This window comes from Psammomys obesus, unplaced genomic scaffold (assembly GCF_907164565.1).
Source record: "Psammomys obesus unplaced genomic scaffold, mPsaObe1.curated_primary_1811, whole genome shotgun sequence".
In the NCBI taxonomy this organism is placed as follows: Eukaryota; Metazoa; Chordata; class Mammalia; order Rodentia; family Muridae; genus Psammomys; species Psammomys obesus.
Genome location: NW_026596201.1, coordinates 99,453 through 123,232, shown reverse-complemented (window position 1 = coordinate 123,232; position 23,780 = coordinate 99,453). Strand labels below are relative to the sequence as shown.

General features: G+C 37.6%; 2 gene segments (V, D, J or C); both read left to right on the top strand.

The window, feature by feature from the left end:
* The first annotated feature begins 11,534 nt into the window (after window positions 1-11,534).
* On the top strand, window positions 11,535-12,124 carry LOC129667982 (immunoglobulin kappa variable 4-1-like). The segment is given in 2 exon segments: window positions 11,535-11,583; window positions 11,784-12,124. Coding segments are annotated over 2 exon segments (390 nt in total).
* A 10,787-nt stretch (window positions 12,125-22,911) lies between these two features.
* Window positions 22,912-23,527, top strand: LOC129667981 (immunoglobulin kappa variable 4-1-like). The segment is given in 2 exon segments: window positions 22,912-22,973; window positions 23,175-23,527. Coding segments are annotated over 2 exon segments (402 nt in total).
* The last annotated feature ends 253 nt before the right edge of the window (window positions 23,528-23,780 follow it).

Sequence of the window (23,780 nt, the reverse complement as noted above, 5' to 3'; positions counted from 1 at the left end):
AAAGGCCATTCTACCAAATTAGCCCACAGATTTGGTGTAATCCCCATCAAAATTTCAACACATTTTTTTTCACAGACTTTTAAAGGACGTATCTCAATGTCATATGAAAACACATACACAAATAAAAAATAAAAATAAAAATAGGATATCTAAAACAGTTGTTAACAATAAAATAACTTCTGGGGTTTCATCATCCCTGCTTTGAAGTTGTACTAAAGAACTGTATTTAAAAAATGCATAGTATTGTATCAAAGAAATATGATGATCAATGAAATGGAACTGAAAACCCAGACTTAAATCCACTCACCTTTGGACATCTAAGTTTTGATAAAGCACCCAGAAATAAACACTGGAAAACAGACATCATCTTCAACAAATGGTGCTTTTCAGACTGGATGTCTCCATGTGCAAGAATGCAAATAGATCCGTTTTTATTACCCTGTACCAAACTCAAGTACAAGTGGATCAAAGACCACAACATATAATTAGATATACTGAAACACTTAGATGAGAGAGTGGGAAATAGCCTGGAGCACATCCACAAAGGAGACAATTTTCTAGACAGAATACCAATAGTGAAGACACTAAAATCAAGAATTAATAAATGGGATTTCACAAAACTGATAACTTCTTTAAGAAAAAGAACGCCATCAGTTGGACAAAGTGGCAGCTTAGGTTATGGGACAGGGTTTTCACCAATTCCACATTCAATAGAGGGCTAATTCTAAGATATATAAAGACTCAAGAAGCTGGATATAAAAAAAAAAAACAAGTAATGTAAGATTTAAAAAATGGAGTACAAATCTAAACAGAGATTTCTCAATACAAAAATCTCAAATGGCTAAGAAAAAAAGAAATGTTCAACAACCTTAGTCATCACAGAAAAGTAAATCAAAACTATGTGATTCGATCATACCTCTATCAATATGGCTATGATTAATACCACAAATTACATCATGCTAACAAAGATGCAGAACCAGGAGAACACTCCTCCATTTTTGGTGGGAAGGCAAACAAGTAAAATCACTTGGAAATCAATATAGCATTTCCTCATGTCTACCTCAGTACCAAACTATACAACTCTTGGGCATGTGTTTGAAGAACACTGCACCCTACCACATGGTAACTTGCTCTACCATGTTCATTTGGGCTTTATCCATCATAGCCAGGAAGTGAAAACAACTGTCAAATGGATAAAACAACATTGTGTATTTACAAAATGAGATAGTACTCTGCTGTTCAAGAAAAATGATATCATGAACATGCAGGAAAATGGAGGGTACAAGAAAAAAATCACCCTGCATGAGGTAAGCCAGATCCAGAACAGTAAATATGGTATGAATTCATATATAAATAGATATGGAACACAAAGCAAATGATTACCAAGCTAAAGTTTGTAGACCCAATGAATGTAAATAAAATTGATGGCTGTAGGATGGATGCATGGATTGTCCTGGGAGATGGAAATAAAGCAAATTTTTAGGGGCAGACAGGAGATAGGTGAAGATGGAAGCAGCGGAATAAGATGTGAGGGGAATGGGGTGAAGGAGAGAGTGTGGAAAGACACAGATGGAATGGGGGTTATGTTGTGGTGGTATAGAAATACAGTGTAGTGGAAACTTCGTGTCATCTACAAAGGTGACACTAATGAGGACTGCTAGTGATGGGGGATGTGGAGATTCAATTGTCCATCTCTGTAGGCCAACTGGTCCCAGGGCAATTCCCCATACCACCCTAAAATAGGCTGTTGCTAAGACATAAGCTTTCTTTCTGCAAACTAACATGGGTGTCTCATTGCAGAAGACAACAGCCACACCACTCATTGATCAAGAAGAATTTGAGCTGGTGCCTACCAGGATCTCTTGCCCCCATGTTCTAGTGTCAATGACATGGAAACATACTTTGCCAGCGGCCAATAGAGGAAAGTATCCACCAACCCAACCATCAAGCCTTTGATTTACAATCTATCCTGCCTGCAAAATATAAGACAATGGTGTCACCAACATTATGGGAATAAACAACTGTTGTCTAATTTGTCTTAAAGCCCACTCAATGCGATAGAATCTATAACCAACTTTATCGAGGGTGGGCAAGTCTAAGAACCAGAGTGAGGGCACTAGCTCAATTTCTCCATATTTCATGAATTGGGTAGTGTTGTTTTCAGCAATGGCTCTTGTTTTCAATTTGCAGAAAGCAACAGCCTGGGTTGTTTGGGGACTTCCTTAGGACTCTTTCAGCCACAGTGTCAAATATATGAAACCTAGGCTTGACAATGAAGTCTTCATTTGGTGACAAGAGTTGGCCAATATATGGCTTTTATCTTCATTATTATTTTGTGGCATTGTTAAGATTGCTGCCCGTGGATTTCTCTTCTGGCTTTGTTCAGGACAAAGAAGAGACATGGAGGTTTTTTTTCTGATGCTGATTGGTCAGCCCACAGAGGAGATAATGAGTCACTGAGAGGAGGGAGTCATCCAAGATGATAGTGAGGAAAATCTTTCAGCTGATTGACTCAGTCAGGCCACTTAAGTAGCTCTGACTTCTAGCAACTAGTTTATATCTATATAACTTTTACAGAAAAAACAGAGACTAATGATTATCCAAGTGCTACAGATTATAAGTTTGATTATGTGTGTAGGGTTACAAGGTAAGTTATAAGTAGAAAATAGAAACAGAACAGTTTTTATTATTATTAGCCATATAACTCCAATTTAAAGAATTAAAGAATATCTATTCTAAAGCAAACATGTTTAATATATGACAGCCTGATGTTATGGTGGCAAATTTGTAGTCCAAGAGCATTCCAGAAAACAGAAAATATCTGAACTGGTATTTTATGAATAGCAAATAGTAATAAATAACATGTTTTACTATATGTTTCAAAATCAATATTCTAAAGTAGTAAACACATATTTTAGTCAATCTGTCTCATTTACTGAATTTCATTTCTTCAGGAGTGTAACCTGTATGAATCCCTGTCTTTAAACTACATATTTAGAGAGCTCTAAGCCACTACACCTATCTTAAAAAGAGGTCTTGACATTGAACACATCGTTAAGTGTTTCTCTGCCATTCAATATTCTTCTATTGGGAATTCTCTATTTAGCTCTCTACTCTATTTTTCAACTGGAATACTTGATTTTTTGCTGTTTAATTTCTTGAGTTCTTTATATATACTGGATATTAGTCCTCTGTCAGATATAGGGTTGGTGAAGATCTTTTCTCTGTCTTTAGGCAGTTGTTTTGTTCTGATGACAGTGTCCTTTGCTTTACAGAAGCTTTTCAGTTTCATGAGGTCCCATTTATTGAATGTTGCTCTTAGAGCCTGTGCTGTTGGTGTTCTGCTCAGGAAGTCATCTTCTGTGCCAATGAGTTCAAGGTTCTTCCCCATTTTTTTCTAAGCTCTTTAGTGTATCTGGTTTTATATTGAGGTCTTTGAAACACTTGGACTTTAGTTTTGTGCAGGGTGATAAATATGGATCTATTTGCATTTTTCTACATGTAGATATCCAGTTAGACCAGCACCATTTATTGAAGATGCTGTCTTTTTTCCTTTGAATGGTTTTGGCATTTTTGTCAAAAATCAGGTGTCCATACGTGTGTACATTTATTTCTGGGTATTCTAGTTTATTCCATTGAATCCACCATTCTGTTTCTATGCCAGTACCATGCAGTTTTTACTATTGTTGCTCTATAGTACAGCTTGAGATCAGGGATTGAGATACCTCCAGAAGATCTTTTACTGTAGAGAATTATTTTAGCAATTCTGGGTTTTCTTGTTGTTCCATATGAAGGTGAGAATTTTTCTCTCAAGGTATGTAAAGAATTGTGTTGGTAATTTGATAGGAATTGCATTGAATCTGTAGAATGCTTAGTCATAAGGGAAATGCAAATCAAAACAACCCTAATATTTCACCTTACACCCATCAGAATGGCTAAGATCAAGTGACAACACATGCTGGAGAGGTTGTGAAGAAAGGGGAACCCTCCTCCACTGATGGTGGGAATATAAACTTGTACAACCACTCTGGAAATCAATCTGCTGCTTCCTCAGAAAACTTCAGGAATAGCGCTTCCTCAAGATCCAGCTATACCACTCCTAGGCATATACCCAAAAAGAGGCTCAAGCACACAATAAAGACAGTTGCTCAACCATGTTTGTAGCAGCCTTATTTCTAATAGCCAGAAGCTGGAAACAGCCCAGAGGCCCCTCAGTGGAGGAATAGATACAGAAAATGTGGTACATCTACACATGGAATATTACTCAGCAATAAAGAACAAGGAAATCATGAATTTTTCAGGTAAATGGAATCTGGAAAAGATCATCCTGAGTGAGCTACCCCAGAAGCAGAAATACGCACATGTATATACTCATTCATATAGACATATAAAATTGGATAAACCTACTAAAATCTGTACACCTTAAGAAACTAATCAAAAGGGAGTACTCTTGCTAAAATGCTCAATCCCTATCCAGAAAGACAAAGAGGACTGACATCAGAAAAACGAGAAAAGAGGGAACAAGTCAGGAGCCTGACATAGAGGACCTCTGAAAGGTTCTGCTCTGCAAATTATCAATACAGATGCTGAGAATTATGGCTAACCTTTGGGCATAGTGCAGGAAATCTTATGAAAGAAGTGGGAAACAGTAAGATCTGGAGAGGACAGGAGCTCCACAAGGAGAGCAACAGAACTGAAAAATCTGAGCACAGGGGTCTTTCTTGAGACTGATACTCCAACCAAGGACCATGCATGGAGATAACCTAAGACCCCTGCACAGATGTAGCCCATGGCAGTTCAGTATCCAAGTGGGTTCCATTGTAATAAGAACAGGGATTGTCTCTGACATGAACTGATTGGCCTGCTCTTTAATTACCTCCCCTTCAGCAGGAAGCAGCATTACCAGGCCACAGAAGAAGACAATGTATCCACTCCTGATGAGACCTAATTGACTAGGATCAGAAGGAAGGAAAAGAAGACCTCTATTATCATTGGACTTAGGGAGGGGCATGCATGTAGAGGATGGAGGAAGGGAGGGATTGAGATGGGAGGAGGGAGTGAACCACGGGGGGATACTAAGTGAATAATGTGTAATTAATAAAGAAATAAAAAAAGAGGTCTTGAATCTGTAACCTATTTTCCTGATCAGTCAGGGTTTGTCAATTGTCTGTTTACCCTGTACCACCTATAATGTTTTAGTATGCTCAGGAGTAGATATCCTAAGTAGATTCGTGGAGTAAAGACCTCACAAACTATGCGCTTATCTATGCTTAATGGTCTCCAAGACATTCGGAAGACTTCCAAAGAGTGGTCAGATAATGTTGATTTTAGGACTTTCCTGAAAGACTCAGGCATCATTTTTCTCAGGAAAAGACGTAATGCAATAAGTCCCTTAGAATGCAACATGTAGAAACTAAACCCAAAAGCTAGAGATAGAAAGACAGAGATTGCAGCAATCTGCTCAGCTTCGCTGGCACTGGGTCAAGCAGCTGTGCTGGTGTCATGACTCCCACAACTTACAGTGAATATATGGCTGTGCCAGACTGCTTTCATAAATTATAGAAAATTTGTATTGCTCTAGTTTTCACTACCATATTATCACTAAAAATGCCTCCAGTCCCAGCTGTCTTTTCTTGCTCTCACTCCCTCAACCCTTTCTTCCTTCCCTTTCCCCATCTGACCCTCCTCTTCTGGTCTTCAATATGATGTTTTTATTTCAACAATCAGTAAATGTCATCCAGAACAGAAAAGTCTGAGAGGCATGAATATGGAGTAGTGATCAAGGCTGGGTACCTAACCTAGGAAAGAACTTGCTTTACTGGGGATTAAGCACATCATCCAAAGTATTGGTCCCAAAGTTGATGCAGGATCCATTAGACAGCCACACATTGTGAGTGGGTCATTCCCCTGGTTTTTTTAGTCCTTCAACTCATATTTTTTTACATTCTTCTACTGGCTGTAAATAAGCACTGATGATCCACATTTTATTATTACAAGATATATTGTCCCCAACGCTCTTAGAATGGTTATACAATGTATACTAGGCTAAGTTATAAAATATTAAACTTAAGGCTTTTAATTTAAAAACATTTCTCTTGGAGGTAAGATAAGAATTAACCGACAAAAAAATTAATGGGTTCTACATTATAAACTTACAGACAAACACATGCCATTTAACCCTGAGGTTTAAAAACAGTGTAGGATATTTGAAGTTTTAGTTAAGTGTGAGTTACTTTACTCAACATACTTTATTCACTTTTTGAAATTCTGTAGGATATTTTTTTGTTAGGTAAAGAAAATCTTTGGCAAGTAATATAAAGAAAGTTCTTCATATAAACCAGTGACCTTCAACCTTCCTAATTCTGCAATCCTTTAAGTATAATTCCTCAAGTTGTGCTGACTTCCATCCAAAACATTATTTTCATTGATACTTCTTGACTGTAATTTTTTTACTGTTAAGAATCATAATGTATATATCTAATAATTCAGATGGCCTTAGGCAACCCCTGTGGAAGTGTCTTTTGACCTCAAAAAGATTGGGACCGCAGGTTGAAAACCTCTTAAATAAACTCATTATTGTTAATCAGAATCTTTTAGTAAAGGAAGAGTTTTTGCTAATTTTTCTTAAAAAATCTTTCTGTGTAGACTATTTCTTTTCACATGTATTGGGTAGACATAGCTACCCATCCAGAGAATAAAAGTCTCCTGCTTTTGTCTCTCCAGTTCTGGGAGTACAGATGTGAATCTCCACTCCTTGCCATGTATTTGATTTATTTATTTTTCTCATACTTTTCATATAATTCTGGATTTATAATTTACTTCTTATGTATACTTTCAGATTTCAGTAAAATAAAGTCCTGGTAGCTTTAGTGATTTCTCTTATTATTATTGATTTTTTTTTAATATATAGCCAAATTTCTCTTTTTCACCCTTTGTATACCACAATTGCTGAGGTAGTGTTTATGGGTCTCTATAAAATTGTTAAGTACATTAGGATAGCTTTGCCCCCTTTTGGAGAGCCTTACTTGTTCATGATGTTAGAAGCCCACCTTAATCCCATTTCAGTATGCTAATTTGTAAATTACACTAGGATTTGTATTCCTGAAGAAAAACTCATGGCAGTGTTGTTTTACAACAATGATTTCATTAAAAATCTGGGTTTTTGTTGTTGTTGTTGTTGTTGTTTCTCCTTTCATTTCTCCAGATTTAGACCCCTCTTCAATTTCCTGAAGTTGAAGGGAAGATACTTGTGAATTTCCACTGGGTTTCCTTTGCTTTGAGATTAAAGTTCCTCTGATCTCAGTCTTAAATTAATGTCCACCAGGATTTCCATGGAGTAAATTCTGGGCTGCTCTTTGCATTTCAGTACCTTGTTTATCTAAGAAAGCTTTGCCCAAATGTCTGAGACCCTGCTCTCTGGCTTTAGTATAAGAGTGGCTTTGGAGATGAGTAATATTGAACATATTTAGGTTCAATTCTCTTTTATTCCTTAAACTTTTCTTCCCAGTACTCTTTCTTTATTTTATTGCATGCTTTCTTACTGTGTTTATTATGTTGTTGTTATTGTTGTGATGTCTTTGAACATATCCATTCATTTCCCTAAGGCTGTCATCTGAGATAGCACTACTAATATTTCTACAGAAGTCAATTGACTTAAATATGTCTTGGATTTTAACCCAGGTCTGCTTTTAGAGCACCTAGTATTTTTTGGTTTGAGAGCTGGAAGGCAATCTTTTCAGCGATTGCTCATGCTCCCTGTAATAATATTTGGTCCCATACTGCTGATTTTAACTACAAATACTATGTCAGTGTTTTATCTGAGTTATTGAAAATCTTACTATCTCTACTATTTCTTGTCACATATATTGGGTAAACATAGCCACTCATAGAGAGAATAAAAGATTCTATGTGGTGGAACAGAAAAGCTGAGTTCAACCTCGTATAATCTCAGGATAATTGTGTATGATATTGATATTCCCTGGTCATCCATCCACAGTGGTGTCCATGGAAGAGGGTGTTGTGTCCCAGGATCTGAAGTGCATCATATTCAGACTTCCTGATTACAAGGGTGAAAGCATATTAATCAGTATTGTATTCTTCCAGCAGGGGTATAGTCCATGTAAAGTGATAGGGAGTGAGAAAGGAACACAGAAAGAAGCTTGGCAGGAGAAGCAGGCTCTGGCACTGTTTGTGGCCCTTGCAGTTTGATCGTATTGTATTGCATCTGGCTATGAGTGTACCCTTTTAGAGCGTGGTGCTACCATTTCCCTGTGTGGGCCAGGGTAAGCTGTACACACTGCATCTCTCTATTAAGTAACATCACAAAGCCTTCAGTCTAATCAATGCAAACATAATCTAATGCACCAGGACATACTGTGGAAACTACATTAGAAATTAAGGACTGTTGGCTTTTTAAGTAATAAATAATATAACTTGAAATTTTTATCTCTTTAGACCCCATGTTCTCCCCTTACATACTGCAAGAAGTCCATGGAGTCTTTGGATTTATATGATCCCTGTCTCCATTTGTCAAATTTGAAGGAGCAGCTGTAAACCCCATGAGAACAGTCTGAGCTCACTGGTGCTGTCACAAGAAGTGTAAGATTTAGTAAACATCAAAGGCATATGACAACCATTTAGACACTGAAAGGAGCAGAGCTCCTTGTCTGTCATATTTTTGTCCTTGAGATTAGAAACTTCCTGTATCTGCAAACAGTCTACCTCTCTAATATGATGTTCTGTTAGCGGTTTACAGAGGAGATCTGCATGTGCTTATCAGAAATTATTTAATGTTTTATACTTGAAAAGTAGACATATAAAATTATATATGTAATTCAAAATAGAAGGATATGCATATTGGATAAATGAATATTCATTTTTCAATAATATTTGAGGGTTAATGGTGAAACATTAACATCAGATAAATAATTTGCTTTGGGTATATAATGCCATGAGCTGCCTTGTAACCAGGCGATTAATGATACACATTTTTGAGACATTGTCTTCATATATACATTAGATTTTTCAAGAAGGTGGTATGTACGCCAGGCTGGCCTCAAACTCATGAGTCTCCTGCTTTTGTCTTTCCATTTCTGGGTGTACAGATGTGAATCTCCACTCTTCCCATGATATTTTATTTATTTATTTTTCTCTTATACTCTACACACAATTCTGGATTCATGATTTTCTTCTTATATATGCTTTCAGAGCACAATAAGATGAAGTCCTGGCAGCTTCTGTGATTTCTCTATTGATTTTTCATTCAGAGCCAAACTTTTCTTTTTCACCCTTTGGATAGCAACAATTGCTACTGTATTGTTCTATTGGCCTTTATAAAACTGTTAAGTAGATTAGGATGGCTGTGATCCCTTCTGGGGAGACATACCTGTTTATGATGTCCGAAGCCCATCTTGATTCAGTTTCAATACCGCTAATTTCTAAATCACACAAGCATTTGAATTTCTTGAATAAAAATTCATGGTAGTGTGAGTCTACAGTAATGACTTCATGGAAATTCTGTTTTTTTCCTCTTTTGTATCTCCAGATTTAGAACCCTCTTTCAATTTCCTGAAGATGTGGGGAGGATACTTGTTAGTTTCTGATAGGTTTACTTTGCTTTGAGATTAAAGTTCCTCTGATCTTAGTCTTAAATTAATGTCTGCCAGGATATCCACAGAGTGATTTCTTATTTTTTAATTCTTTATTAATTACACTTTATTCACTTTGTACCTCTTTTGTGGTTCCCTCTCTCCTCCCATCCCAATCCCTCCCTTACTCCACCCTCTATATATATGCCCTTCCCCAAGTCCACTGATAATAGAGGTCTTCTTTTCCTTCCTTCTGATCCTAGTCAATTAGATCTCATCAGGAGTGGCTGCATTGTCTTCTTCTGTGGCCTGGTAATGCTGCATCCCTCCCAGGGTAATTAAAAAGCAGGCCAATCATTTCATGTCAGAGACAGTCCCTGTTCCTATTCCAATGGAAGCCAATTGGATACTGAACTGCCATGGGCTACATCTGTGCAGGGGTCTTAGTTTATCTAAATGCATGGTCCTTGATTGGAGTATCAGTCTCAGGAAAGAACCCTGTGCTCAGATTTTTCAGTTCTGTTGCTCTCCTTGTAGAGTTCCTGTCCTCTCCAGAAATTACTGTTTCCCCCTTCTTTCATAAGATTCCCTACACTCTGCCCAAAAGTTGGCCATAAGTCTCAGCATCTGCATTGATAGTCTGCGGGGCAGAGACTTTTAGAGGTCCTCTGTGTCAGGCTCCTGACTTGTTCCCACTTTTCACCTTCTTCGGATGTCCATCCTCTGAAATGTTCAACGTCCTTTGTCATAAGGGAAATGCAAATCAAAATGACCCTAAGATTTCACCTTACACCGATCAGAATGGCTAAGATAAAAAACTCAAGTGACAACACATGCTGGAGAGGTTGTGGAGAAAGGGGAACCCTCCTCCACTGATGGTGGGAATGTAAACTTGTACAACCACTCTGGAAAGCAATATGGCACTTCCTCAGACAACTAGGAATAGCACTTTCTCAAGATCCAGCTATACCACTTCTAGGTATATACCCAAAAGAAGCTCAAGCACACAATAAGGACATTTGCTCAACTATGTTTGTAGCAGCCTTATTTGTAATAGCCAGAAGCTGGAAACAGCCCAGAGGCCCCTCAGTGGAGAAATAGATACAGAAAATGTGGTACATCTATACATGGAATATTACTCAGGAATAAAAAACAAGGAAATCATGAAATCTGCATGTAAATGGAATCTGGAAAAGTTCAGTCATCCTGAGTGAACTACCCCAGAAGCAGAAATACGCACATGGTTTATACTCACTCATATAGACATATAATATTGGGTAAATCTACTAAAATCTGTACATCTAAAGAAACTAATCAAGAAGGAGGACTCTTGCTAAATTGCTCAATCCTTATCCACAGAGTGATATATGAGCTGCTCTTTGCATCTTAGTCCATTGTGTATCTAGGAAACTAGAACCCAAATATCTGAGGTCCTGTTCTCTGTCTTCAGTATAAGAGTGGCTTTGGAGATGAGTAGTATTGAACACTTTTAGCCTCAATTCTCTTTTTTTCCTTTCATCTTTTATTTTTCATTTACTTTTTTCTTTTATGACATATATTCTAACTCTTTTGTTGTGATTTTTTTGAACATATTCTATCATTTCACTAAGACGGTTAATCGCAGATAGCTCTACTAATGTTTCTACAGAAGTCAATTGAATTAAATATATCTTGGCTCTTAACTCAGATCTGCTGTGAGAGCACCTAGTACTTTTCTATTTGAGAGCTGTAAGGCAATCTTTTTCATCGATTTCTCATGCTCCCTGTAATAGTATTTTTGCCTGTTGATTAATACTAGCTACACTCACAGACACTGCACAGGCATTTCCTTTCGTATTTGCTGACTGCTTTGCATGGGCTACCTACAGTCCAGCCCACCTGCTGAGAATTTATAAACCAGCAATTTACATTGAGAACTGAACTGCATCAGACAACAGGGGGAGCAAGATGAAGTCACAGACCCAGGTCTTCTTATCCCTGCTGCTTTGGGTGTCTGGTGAGAAACTCAAAATATTATAATCTTTGCAGAATTACTTCTTTGTAGATAGGAAACTTAGAGTGTGCCAGTCTCAATATTTCTTACGTAATAATACGCTGACAAGATGATAGTACAAAGATATTAAATGACTAATTTCAACTGTTTTACAATCTGTGTTTGTGTCTATATGCATGTTTATTTTGTATTCCTAATTTCAGGTTCCTGTGCAGACATCGTGCTGACCCAGTCTCCATCCTCCCTGGCTGTTTCAGCAGGAGAGAAGGTCACCATCAGCTGCAGGTCCAGTCAGAGTCTTTTATACAGTGGCAACCAAAAGAACTTATTATCCTGGTACCAGCAGAAACCAGGGCAAACCCCTAAGCTGCTGATCTACTATGCATCCACTCAGAACACGGGGGTCCCTGATCGCTTCACAGGGAGTGGATCTGTGACAGATTTCACTCTCAGCATCAGCATTGTGCAGCCTGAAAATATTGTCAGTTTATTACTTTCACAGGGTCGCAACTATCCTCCTATAGTTCTTCAGCCTCCAACATAAATGTCCTTGAGAGTTTCACCAGCTGTCTGTAACACACACAAGTATGCCCTGCCTACTTTCCCCTTCTGCCTGAGAACTCATGTGCTTGAAAAAGTGTTGAAAAAGTTTGTAGAGCCCAGTACAAATTATGGGTTCAATGTCTCTTATAACTTTTGGTATGAAGAACCTTTGTATGAAAATGCATATAAATGCATATGCTCACATACTGGAGCTTATGTGGAGAAATGGCAACTCCCTCCTTTGCTGGTGGAAATGTAAATTTGTATGTCTGCTTTCTAAACCAATCTGGTGCTTCTTCATAAAATTAGGAATACCTGAAGATCCAATTATTCCACTCCTGAGCAAATATCTAAAAGATGCTCAACCATACAACAAAGATATTTACTCAAATATGATCATAGCAGCTTTGTTCATAATAACCAGAATCTGGAAATAACCTAGATGTCCATCAAACAAGGAATGAATACAGAAAATGTGGTACATTTATACAATGAAATACTACTCTGCAATTAAAAAGAAGGAAATCATGAAATTTGCAGGCAAATGCATGGAACTAGAAAACATCATCTTGCATGAGGTAACTCAGAGACATTCAGTTAAGGATGAGACTCAGAAGGTCCACTTCTCCTTGCATGAGGAAATCATGATGGCTCAAGTCTGGTACAAGTAACCACAGTGGCAATTTGTGTTGATGAGTGCAAGTACCATGTCATTCCAAAAGACACTGTCTCACAACAGTCTTCACTACTTCACTTCTGATCCTTATATTCACTCTATTTCTTCTTCCATGAAGTCCCTGATTGGTGGGGAAGGAGACATCTCATTAGGAATGAGCTCCCCACAGTCATTTAGTCTCAGTACTCTGACCAATAGGGAGCCTCTGTGTTATCCACTCTCTATAGTCAAAATAAGCTTCTAAAATGAATGCTAATAATAGCTCCCATCTATGAAGATAAACATAAGGATTGCAAAGCAGTTTGATGTCATGCCCATTCAGAAAATCAACAATGGTAGGTTCTCTCTTAGGGCTTTGACCTCCACATCCATGTTTTTTTTTAATTTTATTTTCAATTTTAATTTATTTTTATTTATTCATTTTACATCCTAGCCATAGCCCCTTCCCTCTACTCCTGCTCACCCCATGCTACCTCTCTGTTTCTCTGATCTCCCCTCCCCTACTCCTCAGAAAGAGGAGATTCTCTACACACCAACTCCATTATATCAAGTTGCATATGGACTGAACACATCCTCTTCTCCTGTGGCCTAGAGAGGTACCCCTGCCAGGAGAAATTGGTCAAAAAGCAAGCGACAGAATCCATATCAGAGTCAGCCCACATTCCCCTAGTAAGGGAACTCATATGTAAACTGAACCTCTCTTTGGCTACATCTCTGTAGGGGGCCAAGTTTCAGTCAACTCAAAGTCCTTGGTTAGTGCTTCATTCTCAACAGGCCCCAGTGAACACTGGTTAGTTGGCACTGTTGGTCTTCTTGTGGAGTTCCTGTCCCTTCTGGGTTCTTCTTTCCTTACCCCACTCTTCCACAAGACCCCATGCATACCACCCAATCTTTTGTTGTGGGTCTTTTCACCTTTTTCCATCTGGTGCTGGGTGGAGCCACTCAGAGGCTACAAGCATAGAAGAATTTTGTTAATAATTTCAGGGTTTGCTTGTATCCCATGGGGTATGTCTCAGGTAGAGCCAGTCATAGATTGGACATTCTGTCAACCTATGTTTTATTTTTTGGTCGTACACGTCTTGTAGGCAGGGTCAATTTTGAGTAGAAGTTTTTGTGGGTGTGTTGATGTTTCCCACCCTCAACTAGGAGTCTTAGCTAGTTACAAGGTATTCTCTTCAGACTCCAAGACCCCTGTTACTAGGCATTTTAGCAAGAGTCACTCTCATATCCTCCCAGGAGTCCCTGTGGTAGGTCTCCAGGTTGTCACAGAGATGCCTTTGCCCAAGGTTTCTTTTCTAGCTCCGTCTATTTACCTGCAATTTCATGATTTCCTTGTTTTTAATAGCTGAATAGTATTCCATTGTGTAAATGTAGGACAGTTTCTTTATCTATTCTTCCACTGAGGAACATCTGGGTTGTGTCCAGTTTATGGCTGTTATGAATAAAGCCACTATGAACATAGTTGAGCAAATGTTTTTGTCGTATGGAGGAGCATCGTTTGGGTATATTTCCAGCAGTGGCATAGCTGCGTCTTGAGGAACAGCTATTTCCGATATTTTAAGAAAATGCCAGACTGATTGCCAAATTAGTTGTACAATTTTGCATTCCCACCAGCAAGGGAGAAGTGTTTCCCTTTCTGTACATCCTCAACAGCATGTGCCAACTCTTTTCTTTTTTATTGTAGCCATTCTTATGGGTTTAAGATGGAATCTCGGAGTTGTTTTGACTTGTATTTCTCTTATGACTAAGGATGTTGAACATTTTTTAAGGGTTTCTCAAAATTTCAATATTTCTCTCTTGAGAATTCCCTATTTAGCTCTGTACCCCATATCTCTGACACCTTTGCCTGTTCTTGGGATGCTTTGAATGGGTTGCCTTGTCGAGTCTTGGTATGAGGGTTTGTGCCTAGGCTTATTGTAACTTGCTATGCAGCATTCTGTTGTTATTCCTGGAAGGCCAGGTCTTTACTGAAGTAAAAGGAAGATTAGTGGATCTGAGGCAGAGGGGAAATAGGAAAGGAAAATGGAAGGAGTGAAGAGAAGTAACATTAAGGTCCATGTCCAGAAGAATAAAAAAAATAAGAAAAAGAATATATATATATATATATATATATATATATATATATATATATGAAGATAAAATTAACAAATAAATAAGGATTTATACCTAAAAGTTTATCTGCCAGAAATCCAGGTAAGCTGCCTGCAGATCTTCTCTGTCTACCCAGATCCTGTACCCAAATAATGTTCCTAATGCTGCAACATAGTACCAACTAGAGCCCCCTTCCCCTGCCACTACTCCTGTAGAGTCCACAAACCATCTTCACCCACTCCTCAATAGTTGCTTGGTTTTAGACCACCACTCTAGCAGGCACCACCCCTACTAACCCAAGTGCTACTCCTTCCAGATCAACAAGTAGGATGAAGGCAGATCCAAACTTCTCCTCCTGCTCCTGACATCCAGTCTCCACAGTTTCACCCCCAAGTCTGTAGCTGAAAACATGATTTACTCTTTGACTTAATCCCCAAGAATAACAAACCCCTTTCCTCCAATATTCTTATCCCAAATGTTCTAAATTACACACCCTCCCAAACCCTGTGAACATAACATTAGAACAGGTCAGGAGAACAGGCAGCACATGGGCAAGACTTTGAAAATCTAGACATGAAACAGAAACCAAGGAACAAAATTTCAACAAAGACAAGCCCAGAAATCAGCACCAAGTCTTTTAATCACCCTAAATAAAGATGCCAATATGCCAGTATAAAAACACAATCAATAACAGCCAGTGCAGTATGTAACAGCTAGAGCCCAGCTATCCTATCAGAGCAGGCCATGAGTATTCCATCATAGCTGAAGCACACATTACAGACATTCAAACAGTTTTATGAATATGATAAAGTTCCTTAAGGATCATCTGCATACATTTGTCAAAAACATGTAGAAGAAACAAACACTTTAATAAAATGAATAAAACAGTTTCAGGTCAGAAATTAGAAATATAATCAATAAAACCCTTAACAACTGAAATGCTGGAAATAAAAAATTTAGGAATTCAAATAGAAAATACAGAGGCAAGCTTCACAAACAGAAAACAAGAGAGAATCTCAGGGGTTGAAGATACAAAAGAAGAAAAAGATTTATTGGTAAAGTAAAATGTTGAATCTGTAAGATTACTAGTATGAAATATCTACGAAATCCAGAACACTTTGAAAAGACCAAACCTAAGAACAATAGTGATAAAGGGAAGAGAAGTTACTCATCTCAAAGGCTCAGAAAATGTTTTCAGCCATATTATAGAAGAAAAAAATTTCTAATCCAAAGAAGGAGATGCCTACTAAAGGACAAGAACCATACAGAACATCAATTATACTTGACCATGACAGTAAGTTCCCTCTGTACATAATATTCTAAACATTAAGCATACAAAATAAAAAAAGGATATTAACAAATGCAAGGGAATAATGCCAAGTGACATACAAATGCAGACCTATTAGAATCACATCTGGGTTTTCAATGAAAACATTAAAAGCCATAAAGTCCTAGGCAGATGTTCAACAGAATCTAAGAAAACAGAGATACCAGGCCAGACTATTATATACATAAAAATACTTTTAATCACCGTAGATTGAGAAAATAAGACATTAAATGAAAAAGTCAAATTAGATAATATCTATTTACACAACCAGCTCTACAGAATGTTTATAATAGAAAACTCCAACCTATGGATGTTAACTATGCCCTTGAAAAATGCCGGATATACATAATTTCACACAAGCCCATACTACTATACACAGCAGTGCATATATTTTGACATAGTACATATTTTTAATATCTACCAAATTAGACTCCAAACCAAATCTAATCATTAGAGATGGGAAGGATACTACATACTTATCAATGTACAAATCCACAAAAACATCATTCCAATTTTTAAAGTCTATGACTCATAAAGAAGGCCTCCCAACTTTGTAAAATAAATACTATTGTAGCTTAAATCACATATAGACCTTCACATATTGATAGTAGTAGATTTTAACACCCACTCTCGCCAATAGATAGGTCATTGATACAAAAAAATGTTGTGGATGTTTTGGTTTATGATATGTTAACATGTTTTTGTTAAAATTCCAAGTTTTGGGTTTATGTTTATCCACACTTGTTAAGGCATTAAAAGGTCAAATCTTAAAGTCATGTGAAAACACACACACACACACACAAATAAAAAATGAAAACAAGACATCTAAAACAATCCTGAAGAATAAAATAACTTCTAGAGGTACCACCATGCCTGATTTGAAGTTGTACTACAGAACTATATTTTTAAAATGCACAGTATTGGTATCAAACAGACATGATGATCAATGGAATGGAAATGAAGACCCAGACCTAAATTCACTCACCTATGGACATGTAATTTTTGATAAAGAAACCAGAAATAAACACTGGGAAACAGACACCATCTTCAACAAATGGTGCTTGTCAGACTGGATGTCTTCATGTGAAGAATGCAAATAGATCCATGTTTATGACCCTGTACAAAACTCAAATACACTTGGATCAAAGAGCTCAACATATGACCGGATATACTGAACCCCTTAGCAGAGAAAGTGGGGATTACTTTGAACACATTCACAAAGGAGACAGTTTTCTTATCTGAATACCAATAGTGAATACACTAAGATCAAGAATTAATAAAAGGGAGCTCATGAAACTGAAAACTTCTCTAAAGCCAAGAACAACATCAATTGGACAAAGTGTCAGCGTGCAAAATGGGAAAGGGTTTTCACCAACTCCACATTCAATAGAGGACTAATATGTAAGATATATAAAGAACTCAAAAAATAGGATATGAAAAAACAAGTAATTAAAAGTAAAAATGGGGGCTTTTTTGAGGACAGAGAGGAGATTTGGTTGGAGGGTCTTTGCTGATGCTGACTGGGCAGCACAGAGAGGAGATAAGGAGTCAGTGAGGGGAGGGAGTGAGACAGATGCTGGTCAGGGGAATCTTGCAGCTGATTGACTAACAGTCATGACACATAGGTGGCTCTGACTTCTAGCAACCAGGTGCTTTTTATTTATACAAGTTTCACAGGAAAAAAAAGACAGACTAATGATTATCCAAGTGGTACAGAGTATGTGTTTGATTTATCATTACATGCCTAGGGTTACAAGTTCAGTTACAAGTAGAAAATACAAACAGAACAGCTTTTATTATTTATTATTTTTATTGGCTCTATAACTCCAACTTAAAAACCTAAAGAATGTCTTCTCCAAAGCGAACTTGTTTAATACAGTACAGCCTGATTTTAGGCTGGGAATGTTTGTAGTCCGAGAGCACTCCAGAAAACAGAAAATACCTGAACTAGTCTTTTATGAGTAGCAAATGCTAATACCTAAAACTTTTTATCTAAGTTTTATAATCTACACAAAAAGCTTATTTTAATCAACCTATCTTATTTACTGAGTTTCATTTCTTCAGTGTGCAAGCTGTATGAATCCCTGTCTTTAAACTACATTTGTAGAGATGTCTACAAATATTATTGTATATTAAAAAGAGGTCTTAAATCTGTAACATATTTCCTGGCTGGTCAGTGCTTGTAAATTTTCTGTATACCCTGTGCCAACTATACTGTTTTGGTTTGCTCAGGAGCAGATATCCTAAGTAGATTCCTGGAGTAATGACCGCACAAAGCTATGCACTTATCTATGCTTAATAGTCTCCAGGATATTAGGACGACTTTCAAATAGTGGTCACATAAGGTTAATTTTAGGATTTTCTTAAAAGACTCAGGAACAATTCTTCTCAGGAAAAGACATAAAATGAAACATAATGCTGAAAATCCCTAAGAATGCAAAATGCAGAAACAACCCAAAAGTTAGAGATAGAAAGACAGTGATTGCACCAATCTGCTCTGCTTAGTTAGAACTGTGTCAAGTAGTTGTGCAGGTTTCATGATTCTTGCAAATTACAGTGAAGTGCTGTGCCAGATTTTGTTCATATATTACAGAAAGTTTTCATTGCTCTAGTTTTCCTTGCCATATCATTCCTCAAATGCCCCAGTTCCAGCTGTCTTTCTTGCATTCACTTCCTCAACCCTATACCCCTTGCATTTCCCCATTTGACCCTCCTGTTTTTGTCTTCATTATGATGTTTTTATTTCAACAATCTATAAATGTCATCCAGAACAAGAAATTCTGAGAGGCATCAATATGGAATAGTGATCAAGGCTGGGTGCTTAAACTAGTGAAAGAACTTGTTGATTAAGGACAACATCCAAAGTGATGGTCCCAAAGTTGATGTTGGACTCTTTTGGCCCCATCACATTGAGTGGGTCATTCCAGTGGGTTTTCTTAGTCCTCCAACTTGTACTTGTTTCATTCTTCTAGTGGCTGTAAATAAGAACTGAAGATCCACACTATTATCACAAGATATATTGCTAGCAATGCTCTTGAAATGGTTACATAATACACCCTAGGTTACATATTAAAATATTAAACTCAAAGCTTTTAAATTAAAAACATTTTTAGAGGCAAAATAAGCTGGAGAGGACAGGAACTCCACAAGGAGAGCAACAGAACAAGATAATTTGAACACAGGGAACTTCCCAGAGACTCATACTCCAACCAAGGACTATCCGTGGAGATAACCTAGAACCCTGACAATGCAGCCACTTCTGATGAGAACTGATAGACTAAGATCAGAAAGAAGGAGAGGAGGACCTCCCCTATCAGTGGACTTGGGGAGGGGCATGCATGCAGAAAGGGGGGGAGGGAGGGACCGGGAGGGGAGGAGGGAGGGGCTTATGGGGGAATACAAAATGAATTAATTAATAATAATAAAAAAAGAATTAACTGAAAAAATTTAGGGATTTTTACCAAAAAAATTACAGATACACACATGTCAGTTAACACAAAGGTTTAAAACATTATAGTTTAGGAGAGTTGAACTTTTAGTTAGATGTGAGCTTATTAACTCTATATACTTTATTCATTATTTTGAAATTCTGTAGGATATTATTTTTAGTAAGTAAAGAAAATCTTTGGCAAAGAATATAAAGAAAGTTCTTCGTATAAACCAGTGTTCCTCAACCTTCCTAATACTGCAACCCTTTAAATAGAGTTCCTCAGATTGTGGTGACTTCGAACCAAAGCATTATTTCATTGATACTTCATTACTGTAATTTGCCTATTGTTATGAATCAGAATGTAAATACCTGATAATTCAGAGGGTCTTAGGCAACCCTTTTGAAAGTCTGTTGACCTCAAAGTGGTTGGGACCCATAGGTTGAAAACCTCTTAAATAAAGCAGTTATTGTTAATCAGAATCTTTTAGGAAAGCAATATCTTTTGCTACTTTTCCTTCAAAAATTATTCTTTGTCTACTATTTCTTGTCAAATGTATTGGGTAGACATTGCTACTCATGCAGAGAATAAAAGATTTTAAGTGCTAGAACAGAAAAGTTGAGTTCAGGTTTGTACAATACAAGGATAATTTGCACCTCAGGCAGATATTCCCTGGTCCTCCATCCACAGTGGTGTCCATTGAAGAGGGTGCTGTGTCCCAGGAATTGAAGGCCATCAGCTTCAGATTTCCTGTTTACAAGGGTGGAGGCATATTAATCAGTATTTTGTTACGCCAGCAGGGTTATAATCCAGTTTTAATCAATTTCAACATAATCTAATGCACCAGGACATATTGTGGATACTTGATGTGTGACTGAGGATGGTTGGAATCTTTATATTATGTATAATATAACTTGTAACTTTTTATCTCTTTAGAGGGCATGCTCTCCCCTTGGATACTGTGAGAAGCCAATGGAGATGGCCATTGTAAGATGCCTATCTCCATTTGTGCAATCTGAGGGAGCAGCTATAAATGTCATGAGAGCACAGTCTGTGCTCATTGCTGATCACAATAGAAGTATAAAATTTCGTTAAGATCAAAGGCATATGACAACTTGATAGACACTGACAGGAGCAGAGCTCCTTGTCGGTCATGTTCTTGACCTTGAGGTTTGGAACTTCTTGTATCCATATATGGTCTACCTCTCTCATATGGTGTTGTCTTAGCAGTTTACAGAAAAGACCTGCATGTTCTTGTCAGAAATTATTTAATGTTTTATACCTGAAAAGTAGATATACAAAATTATATATTTAAAATAGAAGGATATGCATATCAGATAAGTGAATATTTATTTTTCAATAATATTTGTGCCTTCATGGTGAAACATTAACATCAGATAAGTAATTTGCTTTGGGTAGATAATGCCATGAGCTGCCTTTTAACCAATGGATTTATGATAAACATTTATGAGAGACTGTATGAATAGATTAGATTGGCCTAGAAGTTGGCATGTACCCCAGGCTGGCCTCAAATTCATGAGTCTCCTGCTTTTGTCTTTCAAGTTCTGGGAGTACAGATGTGAGTCTCCACTCCTTGCCATGATACTTCATGTATTTACTTTTCTCTTATACTTTACACATACTTTACTTATTGTATATATTTTCATATTTCAATAATATGAAGTCCTACAATGTTCTGTGAGTTATCTTATTGCTATTGATATTCATTCAAAGTCAAACTTCTTTCTTTTTTCACCCTTTGGATAGCAACAATCGCTGAAGTAGTGTTCTGTTGGTCTCTATAAAATCATTAAGTAGATTAGGGTGGCTGTTCCCCTTTCTGGAGAGATTTACCTGTTCACGATGTCAGAAGCATGTCTTAATCCAGTTTCAATATTGTTAATTTCTAAATTACACTAGCATTTGTATTTCTTGAATAAAAACTCATGGTAGTGTTGGTCTACAGGAAAGAATTCATGAAAAAATCTTTGCTCCTCTTTTATTTCTCCAAATAGATCCCTCTTTTAATTTCCTGAAGTTGTGGGGAGAATATGTGTTAGTTTTTGCTGTTTATTCTTTGCTTTGAGATTAAAGTTCTTCTGATCTCAGTCTTTTTTTTTTTTTTTCAATTTGGAAATTTTACTTTTTATTTCAAGAATTAAATGTCGGACAGTTCCAGGCTGGATAACAAAAATGCAATGACTACTCAACAACAAGTTTATGCTAACCTAAAATTTCAAGATGTGCATAAGTGAAGAAGAAGGCAACATATCCACAACACACATGTTAAAATATAAAACAAAATGGTTGACATATATTAATTCTCAACTTTCGCCCAAACCCTTGAGGATCCTAAAAATGACTTGGAGTTGTGCCCAATTACTGTGTTACATACTACTGCCAAAATTCAGATCTTTGCCCCAGGGACATTAATTTAGATTACAGGATACACGGAGTAAAACTGGAGATGCCATGCCGTGTTTTACCCTTTCAAAAGGTTTTTTTTTTTTTAAACAGAATTTGAGCTGGGCAAAGTATCACGAGCCGATAAGCCCACCCCTTGGGTGGGAAGGGCAGGATGATCAAGAGTTAAAGGCCAGCCTCAACTATGAGGGAGTTTGAGGCCATTCTGATCTCAGTCTTAAATTAATGTATGCCAGGATATCCTCAGAGTGAATTCTAGGTTGCTCTTTGCATTTCAATCCCTTGTTTATCTAACAAACTAGAGCCCAAATATCTAAGACCTTACTTTCTGTCTTCAGTATGAGAGGGGCTTTGGAGATGATTAATATTGAACACATTTAGATTCAATTGTCTTTTTTCCTTTCATCTTTTTTTCCCTCAACCTTTTCTTTCTTTTATTGCATGCTGTGTTACTCTGTTGTTGTTGTTGTTGTGGTGGTGGTGGTGGTGGTGGTTTTTGAACATATTCTACTAGCTCCCTAGGACTGCCAATGTGAGATAGCTTTACTAATGTTTCTACAGAAGTCAATTGATTTAAATGTCTTGGATTTTAACCCAGATCTGCTGTTAGATACCTAGGACTTTTCTGTTTGAGAGCTGTAAGGCAATCGTTTTCAGTGATTGTTCATGCTCCCTGTAATAGTATTTTTGGCTATTGATTGACACCAGCTACACTCACAGACACTGCATAGGCATTTGCTTATGTATTTCCTGACTGCTTTGCATGGGCTCCTACAGCCCAGCCCAGCTGCTGAGAATATATAAACCAGTCTTTGCAGTGAGAACTGAACTGCATCAGACAGCAGGGAGATCAAGATGAAGTCACAGACCCAGGTCTTCTTAACCTTGCTGCTTTGGGTGTCTGGTGAGAAATTAAAAATATTATAATCATTGCAGAGCAACTTTTTTGTAAATAAGAAACTTAGAGTGTGCCAGGCTCAATATTTCTTAGATGATAAGACTATGACAACATGAAAGTACAAAGATACTAAATGACAAATTTCCAATGTTTTTACATTCTGTGTTTGTGTCTATGTGCATGTTTATTGCATGTTCCTAATTGCAGGTGCCTGGGCAGACATCGTGATGACCCAGTCTCCATCCTCCCTGGCTGTGTCAGAGGGAGAGAAAGTCACCATCAGCTGCAGGTCCAGTCAGAGTCTTTTAGACAGTGGCAACCAAAAGAACTACTTGGCCTGGTACCAGCAGAAACCAGGGCAATCCCCTAAGAGGCTGATCTACTATGCATCCACGAGGCACACCGGGGTCCCTGATCGCTTCACAGGCACTGGATCTGGGACAGATTTCACTCTCACCATCAGCAGTGTGCAGAATGAAGACCTGGCAGATTACTACTGTCAGCAGCATCTCAGTGCTCCTCCCACAGTGCTTCAGCCTCCAACAAAAACCTACGTGTGAGTCTCACCAGCTGCCATCACCACACACAGCCCTGGGCCTGTCTACTTCCCCTTTCTGTCTGATAGCATGTTTGCCTGAGATTGTCTGATAGCACGTTTGCCTGAGAAAGTGATGAATAGTTTGCAGTGCTGATTACAACATTACGGGTTCAATGTCTCATATCTTTTGGTATGAAAATCATTTACATGAAAATGCGGGAAAAAAAAGAACTAAAGCTTATCATTCTTTTTCTTCTGTAGAACTTGAGTGTCAA